The sequence below is a fragment of the Castanea sativa genome, chromosome 8 (genome assembly GCF_040712315.1).
Source record: "Castanea sativa cultivar Marrone di Chiusa Pesio chromosome 8, ASM4071231v1".
Classification (NCBI taxonomy): Eukaryota; Viridiplantae; Streptophyta; class Magnoliopsida; order Fagales; family Fagaceae; genus Castanea; species Castanea sativa.
Window position 1 is genome coordinate 1,592,196 of NC_134020.1, and position 17,165 is coordinate 1,609,360.

A 17,165-nucleotide genomic window follows, 5' to 3' on the forward strand; every position below is an offset into this window, starting at 1 on the left:
AATTTAATTATTTATAATATGCCAATAAATTGAATTTTTATGGCATAAATCCCAACAATCTCCCACTTGCCCTCAAAGACAATTTACCATATATCCGACACTTATTTCCTCTTAGAGTAATTCATAATCACTCTAAGGCAAGGTTTGGAAACAAGTTTTAGCCTGATCTATTACATAAATTATATTTTCTACTACTACATCTCACGTACTCATATTTCTCTAATCAGATAATAATTGCGCTTAATGTGTATCTTCACCACCTAGGACGAACACATATCTTGAAGTCCAATTTCATGAATCACAATCAAACTACAATTCAATATTTGTACAACCAGTAACGATCAAATTCTCATTTTGGTAGACAAGCATATAATCTCTCATTCTCCTAAGATATTTGAGTATATGCTTTACTTCCACTAAATTAAGTGATCATAGATTCAATTGATATTTGCTTACCATGCCCACTGCAAAATAGATATTTAGCCTAGTACATAGCATAGCATAAAGACTTCCTATTGATATGGTATAAGGAACCGTCTTAATATACTCTTCCTTTTATATGTCTTAAGACTATAGTCCTTTATAAAGGAAATTCAAACTTAAAAGGAAAGAATCATTTCTTGAAGTATTACATGCTATACTTGACTAGAATCTAATATATTTAAGTAGTTTAAGATAGACCCAACATCCTAATTTCTGAGTTTTAACAAAGTTTCAATTCTTAGGATGTGACCAGTCTTTCCCAAGTACTTTATATCAAACTGGACTAGATAACAAAAAATCTCCATTGATGACAGTAACTCTACATCATTCTAAATGATTAGAATGTCATCAAAATACATTAAGAAATTTTTTATTCTATATAGCTTTTACACACATAAGGCTTTTAAATACTTGATCAAAATCAAACAACTTGATTGCTTGACCAAAGATGATATTTTATGATTCAGATGCTTGCTTTAGTCCATAAATGGACTTTAAGCAACTTGAATACTAAACACTACTGGTTCTTTGCTATGAACAAGTCTAATTACATCAAATAGATGTTTTCCTCAAGATTGCTACTAAAAGAAGCTTTCTTGATATCTATTGCCATATTTCATCCAAATGAAATATAATGGAAAAGAGAATCTAGATATGGTCAAACTTGACTATTGGTGAAATTTTTTTTTCATAATCGAACCATTTCTTTCTGAATAAATCTCTTCGCCACTAGTCTTGACTTTGAAGGTTTGCACCTTCAAATCTATCAATCTCATTTACTTGTAGACCTATTTTAAAACAATAGGCTTAATGCCACTAGGCGCCTCTACAAGTTCTAGATTTTAAACAGAATTTAATTCTATTCACATAACCTTGATCCAGTAATTCATATTCATATCATCTATTACCTTTACGTAGGACTGAGGATCAAATTCATACCCTTGTGAAATGACTTCAAAGGTTTATTCTAAAAGTATGAATTTATTTGGTAATTGATAACCCCCCCACTATGATATTGTACAGTGTAATAGTTATCTACAGAATAATGTCTTGTGGTGTATCTAATACAACCATCTCATTTCTAAATTTATTTTATAGTTGTCTTACAATAAATTCTGACATTTTTCTTCTAGAACATTCTACCTTTAAAATAGTCATATTTGTCCTTTATGTATGCACTGACTTAAAGAAGTCATTGAAATTTTATTCCTTTATGAAAATGAGCCCTAGATCATATTATCCTTTAAATAAAATTCATAAACTGGGAATATAACAAAATAATGGTTCTAAAAGCCCATCTTTCACCAATCTTAAATATCATTTAGATTAATAAGATCTAGACATAAGTGCCAAAACATACAATACCAAAGGATGAAACTTTCTTTTTAAAAAGTAAAACATGTAAACTTCCATCTAAAAGACAATCATGGACAATGCTTAGCTTTACCAAAATGGAAACGCTTTACCAAAATGGAAACACTTTTGGTCATAATTTTAGGTCTAATTTCCTTTTGGCAACTACTATGACAACTAGCATGTCCAACTGTTTGGTATTATAATTCTTATTCTTGCCACCTTTTCCTTTCGGTCTAGGCTAAGAATTTGAATTAAATCATCTTGATCCTAACCTTAGCTTTTAGGATGTCTTCCGTTGCGTAGAACTCACTCATCAATTCAGATAATATAAAAAGAATTTATTTTTAAAAACAATCTAAATTGATCAAATGATTTTAACAAGAACCCGTGGATCATATCCAAATGAGATTAACAATTAATCTCTACATCCAAGAATTCTAACTCATTTTAAAAATATAAATCATTTTTCATAAAATGATATAGAATTGGAACTCCTTAAACCTTTTTTAGTACTCAATATGATTCATACCAAACATCTCATTTAGACTTAATATAAAGTCTAAAACTAGTACTAACTCTTGCATCTCATGCTTTAGTACAATTGAAATATAAGCCAATGTAACATTTTAGCATTTCTATGGAGACTATGATCACATTATAAGCTATATTCCATAAATGCATCATGTATAGGAAATTATGACAATGCTGAATCGAAATATAAATATGTACTTCAGCTCCTTTAAGTACTATGTCCAAAATTATTTCTTTGTTAATGCGATTCTATTAAAATAGTATTTATAGAACAAAAATTCATGACAACTTTATTTTGAGACTATGAACATAATTACAAGGACATTATATTTTACATCCTTAACCATATAATGTGGAACTCGAAAACCATACTATACTAGGTGCAACGACAACCTAATCCTGCAATTAATATTCCTCAGCATAGAGTGAATATCAACCATTATGATCAGGTGAGAATTACTCTCATTATTAATGCTATCATGATAACTCTTACCAAACAAAAATAATTTACCGCTCTTCCTTTAGCCTTTAAGTAATAATAGCAAGAATTCAGCATAGAGGATACTATCAAACTTAGTCTAGTGTACACCATTGCCTAGACCCATGTGTAGCTACATAACTCTACCCTTGTAAGGTTTAATCTTGTGGTACCATGATGCAAAACACCCTCCGCATGGAACACAAGGCTCGAGGCCAAGACGAGGTGCTTGCCCCACACCACTATAAACCGGGAAGTTCAATCTTGTAGTACCATGAAATAAACATCCTTCGCATGGAACGCAAGGCTCGAGGCTAAGACGAGATGTTTACCCCACATCACTATGAACCGACAATGGAGGCCGTGAGATCCAACCCTTGAATCTCTCTCCCACTAAAAATTTTAGAACAAGTGGATTGTATTGAAATCATTGTGATCTTATCATAATTTTAACCCTACACATCAAATGTGTTTAATCGTTTAAATTCAATGTGATGTTACTAAGTCAAGTCACAATAGCGTAACGAACATTCGCGCAATCACAAAAAAGTTTAATCATGTAATCCGTGAAGTAAATACCCTCCGCTTGGAATGCAAGACTCGAAGTCAAGACAAGGTATCTATTCACATTACAATAAACTTAACAAAAGGGTCATTTCAACACTCCCACTCGTTATTTGGGTTTTTCTTAAATAATTGTGATCTCATCACAACTAATAACCTTGCACTTATTGAAGACTCTAATCTCATTAGAATCACTAACTAAAATGGAAGTCCTAAACTATTTAGGATTCCTTAAACATTAATGAATCAAAAAAAATTAGTTACATAGAACTCTATCCTTAATTTACTAAATAAAAGATTTTAATTTCATTAGAAATTATATACCTTTTAATTAGAATTTTAATCTCATTAAAAACCTCTAATTAAAATAAATTAAGGACTAAGAGTTCTATTTAACTAACATCTTTGATCTTATTAGGTCTTTTAGTTAGATAATGATTAACGTATATCCTTAACTTTATAGGACTATAAAATTAATCACACAACCTTGCTTTTTATCAAAGTTTTAACACTTAGTCAAAAACAAGTGAAAATTCAAAATTCAGTGCCTTCGATCGGTCGAACCTATTACTCGATCGATTGAAAATTGAAGAAACTCATCACAAAGCTTCTGCCTCGTTCAATTGATTCTCGATTCCTGTTCAATCGATCAAAATTAACATTTGATCGGTCGAAAAGAATTCTCGATCGATTGAGACAATGAAGAATTTCATCATAAAGTTTCTACCTAACTCGATCGGTCCTCGATTCCTCTTCGATCAATCGAAAAATACATTCAATCAATCGAAAGGAATTCTCGATTGATCGAAACTCGCAAAATTGAATTTTTCAAGAATTTTCAAGTAACCGTTTTTGACATCTTCATTGTTCTTCCATCAAAAACACCTTTTGATTTTATTAACGAAGATTTACAGATCAAACATTAAGGTTTTCAAGATGATTATCAAGAACCCTAATAATGTTAGATACTTTGAAAACATAATTATAATCTCATTAGGAATAAATTTCATAATCCTAGCATTAATATATATAAATACATAAACCAAGGCAAGCAACAATACAATGAATCTTTTATAAAAAATTTGCATATAAACCCGATTTATGTAATATAAACCCATATATATATCAAATAATATACGGATTCAATGTAAATTGTATATAAAGCATTCTATACATTCAAGGCACATATAACATGCTTTTAATAATCAAACCATGCAAGCCTTATATATATTTATATCCAAGCGGTGCATTAACATCCAAACCATGCAATGAAGGATTCTAGCAGTGCAAAACAAAGTCCAAGATTCAATCCGTATGATTATTACATTATATAATAATGCAAATGCATGATGGCCAAGCGGAATAATAAGCCAAACAGTGCAATAAGAATCCAAGTGGTGCAATAACTTGATTCACACACTGGACGGTTATAACAATAACTATATATCATGCAATAACCAATAAGACTCGGCACCATTACATTATAATCATTGGCCACTTAATAGTTATTACATTAACATTCCATAACCATATATATGCAATAACCATTAAGACTCGTTTCACGCACATGACAGTTATTGCCTTGATGCAATAACATGGAATTGGTCTATTGAATTCTTATAGATTATAGATTAATTCCATATTATAACATACGGATTCAACCTTTTGCCATATCAAACTTATATCATACGGATTCAACCTTTTGCCATATCAAACTTCATGAATACAGCACCATTAAAGCATGAAAAAGATTTCTTTGATTCTAAAACTCAATCACATGTTATACAAGCACGAGATGAAAACCTGGCTCTGATACCAATTGTTAAAAAATTTGGTTTTGTATCTCATACAAAACACACAGCGGAAGCAACAAACATAGATCTATTTCATTCATGATTGATAACATGCACAATGTAAATTTCAGAATTTAAGAACAAGATAGCGTACCTTGGTGCAATGAAATTCAAAACAAAAGATTAAAAGTACTTGGGAACACTTTTAATCTTCACTCCAATTCCACTTTACACCCAAGAAGTGTGGTCTCTCAATCAGTTTTTAAGGAAGAATAATTGAGTGATTTCACTCACACATACACACCATTTCACAATGATGTCTCTCTTTTTCTTAATAAAAAATTCTGAATGTTTCTCCCTTTATAACTAACTAATTATCTAATTGGGCTGGCCTATTACGCCTTTCCAATTGGGCTTTAGCGTGTGGTTTGGAGTGTAACCAAAATGGACCAATAAGACACTCGCTCCAATGGGCCTTGGGCTTTTCTGTCAACTCTTAACAAGTTGAAAGTTACCATTGATTATATTTAATACCACTATATAAATATAATTGCACTCTAAGCCTTATTAATAAATTATATCCCAAGACTCAAATAATATCATTTGACCCCTCCATAAAATATCCATAGTGAACAAAGTCATAATAAACTGTCACTTTGTAAACAACTAGTTTATCCTTGAGTACCTGGTTTAATCTTTTAGTTATTCACGTTTATTGAAATCCAATTTCAATAAATATAAGTTTTAGTAAATCCTTACTAAAGTGGGCGCCCTGAATAACCAGTTCTCATTAAACTTATCTCAAGGGGATATTTCGTGTCTCTATAAAAAGAGATTATAGATTCCATCTTGAGAATATGTTTTCCCTCAACACTACGTGTGGTTACCCAACATACTGAGGTTTTGACCATGACTATTAGATCTCACTCCTGATATATCAAAGTAACCTACATTTCATGATCAGGTCCACTACCCTCTCAGGATTGAGATTCTATGAAATTAGAAATTGTGAGATTAATTATTCGGGTGACGGTTGTTGATTGAATAATTAATCTCACGGTAGTCCAGTTCAATATGTCTTAACTCTTAAGACACATCAACACATCAATTAGAAATCTCCACTTCCATGATCAAAACAAATCATCTTAGTTGATGTGTTATAGTCTTCGCAAATGAAACGCCCAATTTCATCACTGAGTACGAACTACATTTTGAGTTTACAAGGAAATTGTGATTTACATTTTCTGTGACTTTTCACATAAATCACATACAATGCATCTCATGGACTATGATAATGTCCCATTAATTCATTTATAAATAATCTCATATAATTAAACAATTTAATTATTTATAACATGCCAATAAATTGGATTTTTAGGGCATAAACCCCAACAAAGAATACTCAATATCTTCTTCCAGAACCGTTTGTGGGTGTTGTTATCAGAGCTCGTGCCTCTATTAGATGAAAAGACCTGATTCATTGCAAGGTGATAGGCACTGCTTACTATGAACAAACCACTCCTAGTCTTCGTCCAAATAAGCTTATCAGGTGGCAACCGAGAGCTGATGGGTATGCTCTTAATGATATCAGCTTTGTGGCGTAAGAATAATGCATCAATGATCGTGGATTTCCATTCAGCAGTGGCCTCATTTATCAAGTCTTGTACTCGAGTGTCTGATTGCAAAAATAGCCTTGGAGATGTTATTTTATAAGTGGATGGAATTGACAACCACTTGTCCTTCCATATACGAATACTTGCCCTGTTACCAACTCTCCACCTCAGTCCCTTTTTTACTAAGTTTTATACTGCCATTAGGCTCCGCCATGTATACGAGGGATTATTGCCAAGTGAAGCATTTATAAAATCACATCTCGGGAAGTATCTTGCTTTCAAAACTCGATACACTAAAAAATCTTGGCCAACTTGAAGTCTCCATCCTTGCTTTGCCAATAAAGCCAAAATAAATAATTTTAAGTTCTTGAAACCCATCCTTGCATCTTCTCCCAACTCAACCAAGAGATCTTGTTTTTGTCCTTCCTTTGTCCCCACCAAAACTTTCTGATCATAGCTGTCAACTCGTCACAAAGAGAGTCCGGCTACATTAATCAAGACTTCTTTTCCAGCTTTAGATAGCATCTTCTCCTTCCATCTGGCCAATTTCCTACCAAGCTTCGCTTTTATATCAATAAATGTGTTCATTTTATTCCTTCCTATAAGTGATGGCAAACCTAGATGCTTTTCATGCTGCTTGATGACTTGAACACCAAATCTTTCTTTTATCTCTTCTTGAACCTCTTTAAGGGTGTTGCTGCTAAAAAACAGGGATGTTTTGGCTCTGTTCAGTTGTTGACTCGATACTTTTTCATATGCTTCCAATATTCCTTGCAAAGCGTCATATTAAGCTATTATTGCTTTGAAAAAAATGAGATTGTCATCTGCAAAAAATAAATGGGAAAGCTTTGGTCGACCACGGCAAATAGCAATCCCCTCCATGCTTCCATTGCATACCGAAGCTTTAATCATTGCTAACAAACCTTCTGCATACAAAAGAAACAAATAAGGTGATAGGGGGTCTCCTTGGCGGATACCCCTAGAAGGAATAATATGACCCTCAGGGTAACCATTGATCCTTATGGCATAGGTAACTATAGTAACACATAGCATAATCAACTTCCTCCATTTATCCTCAAAGCCCAATTTTTCCATAATTCTTTCCAAACATGTCCACTCCTCCCTCTCATAGGCTTTGCTCATATCTAATTTTACAGCCATCTCACCCACACCACCCCCCTTTTTCTGACTAATATGATGCATGATCTCAAAAGCTACTAAAACATTGTCAGTGATTAATCTTCCGTGCACAAAAGCACTTTGGGTTAAACTGATAATGGATGGAAGGAATTTTTTTAATATGTTTGCTATGGCTTTTGAGGCAATCTTGTAGGTCACATTACATAGGCTAATAGACCTATAATTAGAAATTGTTTTTGGCTCTTTTATTTTTGGGATAAGTACAATACGAGTTTCATTAAAATTAGGAGGTAACATACTATTATTGAGGAAATCCAAAACCGTAGTTGTGACTACCCCACCACATGTAGTCCAAAAATGCTGGAAAAAAAATAGGGGGCATGCCATCAAGACCTGGGACTTTGAGGGGGTACATCTGCTTCAGGGCCACTCTAACTTCATGAGCTGTGAAAGTTCAGGTGAGTTCTTCATTAATGGTAGTTGATACTTTTGGTTGGATGGCATCTAGGAGTTCGGCAAAGTTATATTGGACTGTTTGAAGTGAAGAGCTTGTTGTAATAATCCACCACCACTTCTCTGATCTTGGTTTCATCTTCCTGCCAAGTCCCATGGTCATCAAACAAACCTTCAATGTAATTCTTTTTGAATCTTGCTGAAGCTTTTGCATGAAAGAAACTAGTATTTCTGTCACCTTCTTGAAACCAATTAAGTCGTGACCTTTGACGCCACATCTCATCTTTTTTCTCTAACCAACAAATTAGGTCCACTCTTATATTTCTCATAGCATGAATCATGTCCGGACTAGTTGGTTGTAATTGCAACCACTCCAACCTGTTTTGAAGTTCAGATATTTTCCTACCCACGTGACCAAATTCCGCCTTATTCCATGCGTCTAAATCAGATCTGCAACGTTCTAAGCAGCTTCTTAATACCCCATCTATGCTTGATTGTAATCCTTCTTCCCATGCAACCCTTACAATTTCCTCACACCTATCATCTTTCAACCACATGGACTCAAATTTAAATATTTTCTTTACTTTCTTCCGCTTCTTTTTCTGCACCAAATGAAGTGAAAGAGATGAGTGATCCGACGCCGATGTAGATAAGTGATGAAGTTTTGCAGCGGGAAACAGGTCTATCCACTCCTTAGTAGCCAACGCCCTATCAAGCCTCTCACGGATTTATGTTCCATCCGACTTCTGATACAGCCAAGTGTACTTCGGACCTATAAAGCCTACATCTCGAAAACCACACTGATTTATGGCATCGATGAAGTTTTCAATCTATCTTCTTGGTCTTTCACTGCCTCCTTCCTCCTCTGTGAGACCCGTGATTTCATTGAAATCACCGATTGCATGCCATGGCAACAATGACGTACCTCTAAGAGATTTTAATTTGGCCCAAGACTCTGGTCTTTTTGCTGTGTCGGGATTGCCATAGAGCCCCGTGAGATGCTAGCAGCCCACATCCAATCCCCCTTCAACCCATGCATCTATATGATCCTGAGAAAAAGTCTTCACATCCACCTTAATCCCATCCTTCCACAACATGGCTAGACCACCCTTGCTTCTGTTGCTGGGGACTATAAGCCCATATTTCATTTTGCACTGATCCTTTACTTGTTCCATCCATTCTCTGTTTGACTTTGTCTCCATCAAGAAGATGATATTGGGATCTTCTTTATTCACTACCTTTTCCAAGGCTTTAATTGTTCGGAGGTTCCCAAGCCCCCGACATTTCCAGTTTAAGAGACTCATTGGTCTCGGCGGGGTTGCCCAACAACCTTCGCCGCTCTTGTGTCAATATTTTCATTAGCCAACTTCTTCTTTTTTTCCTGAAACACCTCGTTTGCTACTGCTCTATTCAAAGCCTCTGTTTTTCTTTTCAAACCAATCTTAACTTCTAGAGATGGGCTTGCACGAAAGTCCGGCCTTTGTGTTGCCTTTCTAATCCACGTACCTTGCTTTGGGCTCTTACCCACAGTTGGTAAGACTTTACCTTGTAACACCACGGACCCACTTTTGGGCTTTAGTTTTGGCTTCCCTTTACCCCCACTTTTAGTGAACCTACTTTTATTATCAACCCCACTCAAGCCTGTATCAGCCCAACCCATATTAAATTCTACTACAGAGTGTTTGGCGCCACTATTTCTTTCCATTTGATTAACCTTTGATTCCGGCATCTAATTGTCCCAACTAGGATCATCTTCCATGATTTCGATATCTATTAGGTTGCAACTAATGACAATTTGATTTCCTTGTATTACAAGATCAGAGATATTTGAATTTGAACCTATATAGTTATTATGGATAGCGCCATCAATATCCTTTAATATTTCCTCAAAATTCGGGATATGCTTCCTCGAAATCCGTGATTCCTCTTCATATGTTACTTCGCCATCCCTTGACACTGCCCTTTCGTCGTTTTCTTCCATCGGCGTCGCTGCCTATTGACTTGACACCGTCGTTCTTGTTCCTGGGGCAGTTTCTGCAGACCTCCCTAAACTTTCCTTCACTACCTCCTCTGTTTGCGTAACATTGGATACCTACAATTGTGGCGTTGCTCTCCCTGATTTCTCATTGCCCTGTACCTTAACAATTGTCTTCTTGGCCTGGCTTAGGGGCCCTCATCCAAGGTCCAAACTGTTGTTCCTTGACCTGTAGTGTACCTCTGCTACCTAGCCACAACACACAATCTTTATCATCATGAGAGACAAGCCCACACCAGTAGCATATGTTTGGTAAACGTTCATACATAATTACTGCCCAACCCTCACATGACTGATCCCATGAGATTTTCCGTCCTCTGCATAAAGGCTTTGTAATATCTTCAACTCAAACTTGTATGAAACTACCACCTTTCATTTCACCAGTATCCTTTGGCCGAATCACTTGCCTAATTGTTTCTTCGATGGTGAGCGCCGTCTCCACCGTTAACAGCGAGAAAGGGAAATTGTGAATTTGAACCCAGAAAATAGTCGTTTTAAAAACTAAATTATGAACTGGTATCGAGCTGTAGTATCGCTGCAAGGCAACAAGGTGACGATCAAACACCTATGGCTGCCCTTGAATGACTTTCTCCGCATCCACTTCTAGCTCAAAAGCTACTAGTACCACGTTGTCTTTTCCATCACTCACCTCGAACTTTCCCCTGGTACGCCATATTGGACGGAATGTCTTAGTCACCGCCTCAATGTTTACATTCCTCCGTGTGAAGAATTTCGCAGCCAAAACAAGCCCCATCTTCTTCTTATCCCTCGTTAAGTCTACCTTTGATTCCTCCACTTCCGTCAACGAGAGACTCTTCCACCTAAGAGTTAAGTGATTAGCCTTGTTTTTTCAGCTTCCTTTTTTTCGATCTCGGAGATGTGACTTATTATCTTCTTAAGGACTTCAACTTGCGCCTCTGTATACTAGAGCATCTTTTGCATGAGGACCTTCTCACTTGAAGCGTCCATCTTTCCCTCTTGAAGGGTCTTCCCTTTGAATGTCTTGCCTTCCATTGGACTTGGATTGGAGCGATATCTGAAAAGAAGTCCTATTTTCATTAAGTTCATGTCCCAATTAAAGATTTTTAACTTTTAAGATGTCTTTAGATAATTCTTAAGTTCATTTTAATGAAGGTCCAATTACAATATCACTCATTTCCCTCTCGTGGATTTTCGCCCCTTGTTTCATTGGACTTTGTTCCATTTATAATAAAGCTCTCATCTTATTCTCATGGGCTTTCATTATAATATACTTAGAAATTTTCAACCCTTTGCCTTAAACATGAGCTTACAATGTATTCATCACCTTTGGGCTTTACATTTTTATTATTATTTTCATTCTTTTCTTTTTTGTTTTGAAAATAGCTCTTTAGCTAGAATATATTGTAGCCTTCCTCTCAAAGTCTATGAAGTTCTCATCATTTTGGGCCTAGGTATACAACAAGGAGGCCCAAGATAGGGAATTTTATATTGGCTTTGTAGGATTTTTGATGCTAAGTCCATAGCATAGTTGTCACCTTAGGCCCAAAGTCCTCTTTTTCAAAAGGGTTTTTTCCACGTGGGCTTATGATAGCAATTAAGCCATGGTCTAATGAACCTTTCAAGTTAAGATATACCTTTAGATTTAGGGGCAAGCCTCTTATATGTGAGAACTTCTTTCTTGTTATCCCATAACATCTTAGGGTATACCATAACTTTAGGGTCATCCCTTCCATTTTATATCTTTTATTTGTTCTTTAGAATTAGGTGAACACATGATATATGGTTGAATAAACAAGAGATATAAATGGTATACTTTGTAATAGGGTCTAGGATCTCTCTAGTGTGGGTAAGCTCCCTAAGGCTAAAGGGATAGACAAGTAGGTCACTCACAACTAGGTGGGCTACGATTCCAACCGAGGGCCTAAATGGACCCCGTAGTGGATTGGTAGCAAACCTTTAACGTACTCAAAGCCTATTATAGGTGAAGACATCGATTGTGAGTTGGGGGGATGAACTCCGGAAGATTTAGGCTCAAATAGAGGCTTCCATCTTCCCACTCATCACCAATCAAGGTTAAGGGACAAAAGAAAATAAGTGATGTGTGTGCAAACAAGTATTAAAATAGTTTTTATTAAAGTTAAGAAATAAGACACATAGGAATTAAACTTACTATCCCCAGTGAAGTTGCCACTGTGGACACAAGGGGTCTCGGAGTCGCCACCTAATTTTTGCAATGGTTTAAGAACCATTTATAGAGCGTCCTTTCGAGGAGGGACCTTTAATCTTACTATCAAAGTATGAGTTCAGAGTTTGGGTATGCTATTCAGAAGGTATTAGGCACCTAAGATCGTCCAACCCTAAGGTTAGCCTCCCATCATTATGTCTTACGTCTTAACCTCATTAAAAACACTTTTAATACTTGGGTCTTAAACTCACACACACACACACTAGCATGCATCTAAACATATAATCATGGCATTATTATCCCAAAGCACACATTTATTTATCCATAAAGCAAAAAGAAGCCAAACCACACACATATGCAAACCCTAGCATTCATCTTGCATGTGAAAACCCTATCATATATCTAAAATAAGGCAAAACCCCCAAACATGGTAGCAAACATATCATGACAATCACAAAATCATATAAAGCATATGATTGGAATTGAAAGATACAAAACAAACACTCAACAACGTACACCATCCAATGCATGTTCATAGCAATGCATAACTTACTTTTAATTACCTTTCAGCAACACATCACCTATGGCATTGATGCATGGACATGTGAATGAATGACATGGTATTTAAACAAGACATGAACATAAAACCCTAATTTAAACATATTAAGGATAAGCAAGCATACATAATAGAGACTCATGTACGTATAAACATGTGAAATGGGCTTAAGCAGAGGTAAAAGATGTGAAACAAGCAAACCAAACAACATAAGAAATTAGGGTTTCTGGGCAAGTGCTTGTGTATGTAGCAAGAGGCCTGTATACGTAGGGTTTAATTTGCGCACACATGCTCATGACATAAAAAAAACTATAAAACTAACCTAAGCAAACATACATAAACATAAACTAAGCAAAAAAATAAGATTAAAATGTAGAAAGAAAAGCTGAAAAGAAAATAAATAAAAAAAGGTTGAAGCTTGATACCTTAAAAAGGAGTTTCCAAACTTTGATTTTGGCTGTTCCCCTCAGTCAAATCTATCCTATTCAATAAACACGTGATTAGTAATCTTGAACTCAAAAGATTAGGGCCAAAAAAGGTCCTAATCAAATAAAATTGACTTGAGGGTGTTTGTGAAAAACTCTCTTTTGATTCACTATTTTCTAGTGAATCTTAGGTTTTTCCCGTGAGATTTTTATGTGTTTTGAAAATGTACCATTTAAGGTTTTATATAGTGGAAAAATGGAGTTTGAACCGACTTCTAGATGATGTGAAATTCATTCCAAACCTTAGCCATTATTGCAGAAAACTTGCATTTTTTATGTTTCTGAAACCCTAGATGCGTATGCAGGATTGTGCCTATGTACGCATGTTTTGGCCCATGTACGCAGGTCGTTGCCCACATATGTGGGCCGAGGGCCTCTATAGTCAATTTATTTCCAAAAATAGATTTTTCCTTATTTAAAAGGTTATATTTTCCACTTTAACACTCCTTAAGTCAATTTGACATCTGATTGGGCTCCAAACTAGTCTTGGTCCTTAGAGTTTGAGCATCATTAGGGAATGTGGGTCCGAGTTGTAAGGGGTACAAAATGCAGTGTTTACAGGTATGATAAAGGTATCAGGACGAGAGCCTTTGTGCCTAAGGATTTGGTCCTAAGATAGGTTGTGAGAAACATGAAGAACCCTACATGAGGGAAGTTGGGCCCCAACTAGGAAGAGCCCTATTAGGTCACATCAATGGCTAGGACAATGACTTATCACTTGGAGGACTTAGACGAAAACCCACTCCTTCGACCATATAATGTAAATAACTTGCGTAGATACTATTATTAATAAAAGGAGCTAATTATATTCATATTTTTGACTTGATTTAAGTTCCTGTCTTTACTACGCTTTCTTACTACTATGTCTATTATGATGGGTAATTAGACCCGGGTCACAAGGGCCAGCCCCTCTATTAATTTTTAAAAAGGGTTGAACAGAACTTCGGCAAGGTTGGACTCCGCGAGTCATTTGCCTTGGGTAAATGAATTTTTTTTTAAATGGTTGAACAGAACCTCGGTAAGGTTTGACTCTTCGGGTCATTTGCCTTGGGTAAATTAACTCTTACAAAAGAAAATTAAATGGTAAATTAACTTCTACAAAAAGTTTTGAGTAGGACTTCAGCTAGATTCAACTCCTCGGATTACTTGCCTCAACAAAGTTAATTTTAAGAAGTTCCAGGTTGATTTGAGTTCTTCAGATCAATGACCACAGTAAATCGTACTTTCATCATACCAACAAAGGAAAAACAAAGTAAAAAAATAGAACACTTGTCATAAGGAGAGGAAAAATACTTGTCAGTAATCAGAGAATGAGGAATTACAAGTCAAAGCCCAATTAAAAAAAAGAGGAGCCAGTTATCGAGTCCTAAGCGCTTTTCTACAAAAATTTTCTAAGTCTCCTAACCCTCATTTCTTGACCTCACCCCTCTTCTGCCCCACCTTCAGCTAGAGCAAACGAGCTGGGCCCTTGAGTCCTTAGGGCAGGAGGGAAGATGTTCCTATTCGGGTTCCTCAACTCCGAGGAAGGGCTCACCGTGGCTGCATTAATGTTCCTTCTTGTTGTCCGCTACATGCATGATGCTGATTTTTCGCACCGCCACCACTAGATCAGAATCCAACAGCTAAGATTTAGATCTAGTAAACTATTATTAGCGTCCAGATTATCAGGCTGGTGGACCCAGATGCAATATGTCTGACTCTGACACGCCCAAATAAGTTCATTTTTGTTATTTAGGAAAATATTTAAATGGATCCAGAAAATCATACATATGTATTTGGTCAATATATGTAACATATATATGTAACATGACATTTGAACCAACTTTAGAAGAAAAAAAAATCACCAACGAGCAATAATGCTGTGTGATACTGATACATGACTAAAACTTTAGAAAATAATCACACCTATGGTTTTTTTTAAAAATATAAACGTGCTCACTGAAGAACAAAATAATAATAATAATAATAATAATAATAATAATCGTGATACATGTAACTTTAGAAAATAAAATCACACCTATGGTCTATGTATGCACCTTGATACATATTAAAGTTAACAAAATATTCTACAAAAAAAATCACCTATATATGGACATTATATACTTTTTTTTTTTTAGAAAAAAAAAACTGAAATAAAACTGACATATTATTAAGAAACAGAAGCAAAATGGGCAAGATAAAAAGGATGAAACTTGTGTAGGTACATTTTGATAGAGTGCGTAATAATTTTTATTCTTAACAAAAAAAAAAAAAAAGACTTGACTCATATAGTTTCAACTTTCATACAAAGAAAGAAAGTTAAAAAAAAAAAAGAAAAAGAAAGAAAAAAAAAGAAAAAAACAAACGTCTATATTTATTCCCTCCTATTTAACTATTTAATTTTAACCCAAATTCTTTGTCTTCACTCTTCAGAGCCAATCACAAAGTTCCATTCTTTTGTGGGTAAGGCTTCTGTCCACACGTCCAGATTTGGACCCGGGTTTAAGAGTGGACACGCGTTCAATGGGAGCCAATCACAAAGTTCCATTCTTTTGTGGGTAAGGCTTCTGTCCACCCGTCCAGATTTGGACCCGGGTTCAAGAGTGGACACGCATTCAATGAAAACTTTAACCGGACACAAGCCGCACATTCTTTAAGATTCCCCCACCCAAACCACACTTTTGCTTTATTCAGCCAAAAAAAAAAAACACACTTTTGCTTATCTCTATAAAATTAAAACCAATCACATTCTCATCCACTTCCTTTCCCATCTTGTTTGGTAGGTAAAGCTGTACTAAATACTACCTACCTGTAGCATTGTGCATATTGGTGCAACCTCATTGTGCATTAGCTTCTTCTTTGTTAGTTTGACACAGATTTTTGATGATGGGGAAGATAGTGTGGGTGTTATTGGTGGTGTTGTTGTTGGTTCAAGCAGTGCTTGCAATAGATGGTGTTAGTGTGGACAGGTTGAACATATGGCCCATGCCACATTCTGTGAGCCATGGACGTGAAAGTCTGTTCTTGAGTAAGGATTTTGAGCTCAACACTGAGGGGACCAAGTACAATGATGGTTCTGGGATTTTGAAAGATGGGTTTTCAAGGTTGCTGGATATGGTACGGGTGGCTCATGTTGTAGATGGTAATTTTTCTAAGATTGATACTTCGCTTCTGCTTCAGGGTCTCCATGTGGTTGTTTTGTCAGCAGATGGTCAGGTACTGTTTCTTTTCATGAGTTGGTTGATGTTTCTATGTGGGTTTTGCTTATTTGCAATTTTTTTTCTTTCTAATTCCTCATGAATTGGCATTTGGCCCTGGATAATGTTTTCTGATTACATTTTTTTTCCTTTGTCTATTTCCAACGAGTTATGCATGTGGGCATGAACATGATTAATGATTTTGAAGATAGAATTTATTATTTTTCATATATTTATAAAAAGATTGGCTAGTTTCTAATGAGGATTTGTGTAAAATGGTTTTCTTTTGGGTCTTATAAGAGTAAGGCACAAGTATATTCATTTGCATGTTGCTT

At 35.6% G+C, this 17,165-nt stretch overlaps 2 protein-coding genes across 2 annotated transcripts in view; one reads left to right on the top strand and one right to left on the bottom strand.

The window, feature by feature from the left end:
• Positions 1-8,479: 8,479 nt before the first annotated feature.
• Positions 8,480-8,968, bottom strand: LOC142607603 (uncharacterized). The gene has a single exon (XM_075779146.1). The coding sequence runs from the start codon at positions 8,966-8,968 to the stop codon at positions 8,480-8,482; it is 489 nt and encodes a 162-aa protein (XP_075635261.1).
• A 7,358-nt stretch (positions 8,969-16,326) lies between these two features.
• LOC142607960 (beta-hexosaminidase 3-like) overlaps positions 16,327-17,165 on the top strand; it is a 40,653-nt gene continuing 39,814 nt past the window's right edge. Inside the window, exon 1 of the mRNA XM_075779650.1 lies at positions 16,327-16,849. Coding sequence (XP_075635765.1) covers positions 16,517-16,849 — 333 coding nt within the window. The 5' untranslated portion in view covers positions 16,327-16,516. The remainder of the gene's footprint in view (positions 16,850-17,165) is intronic.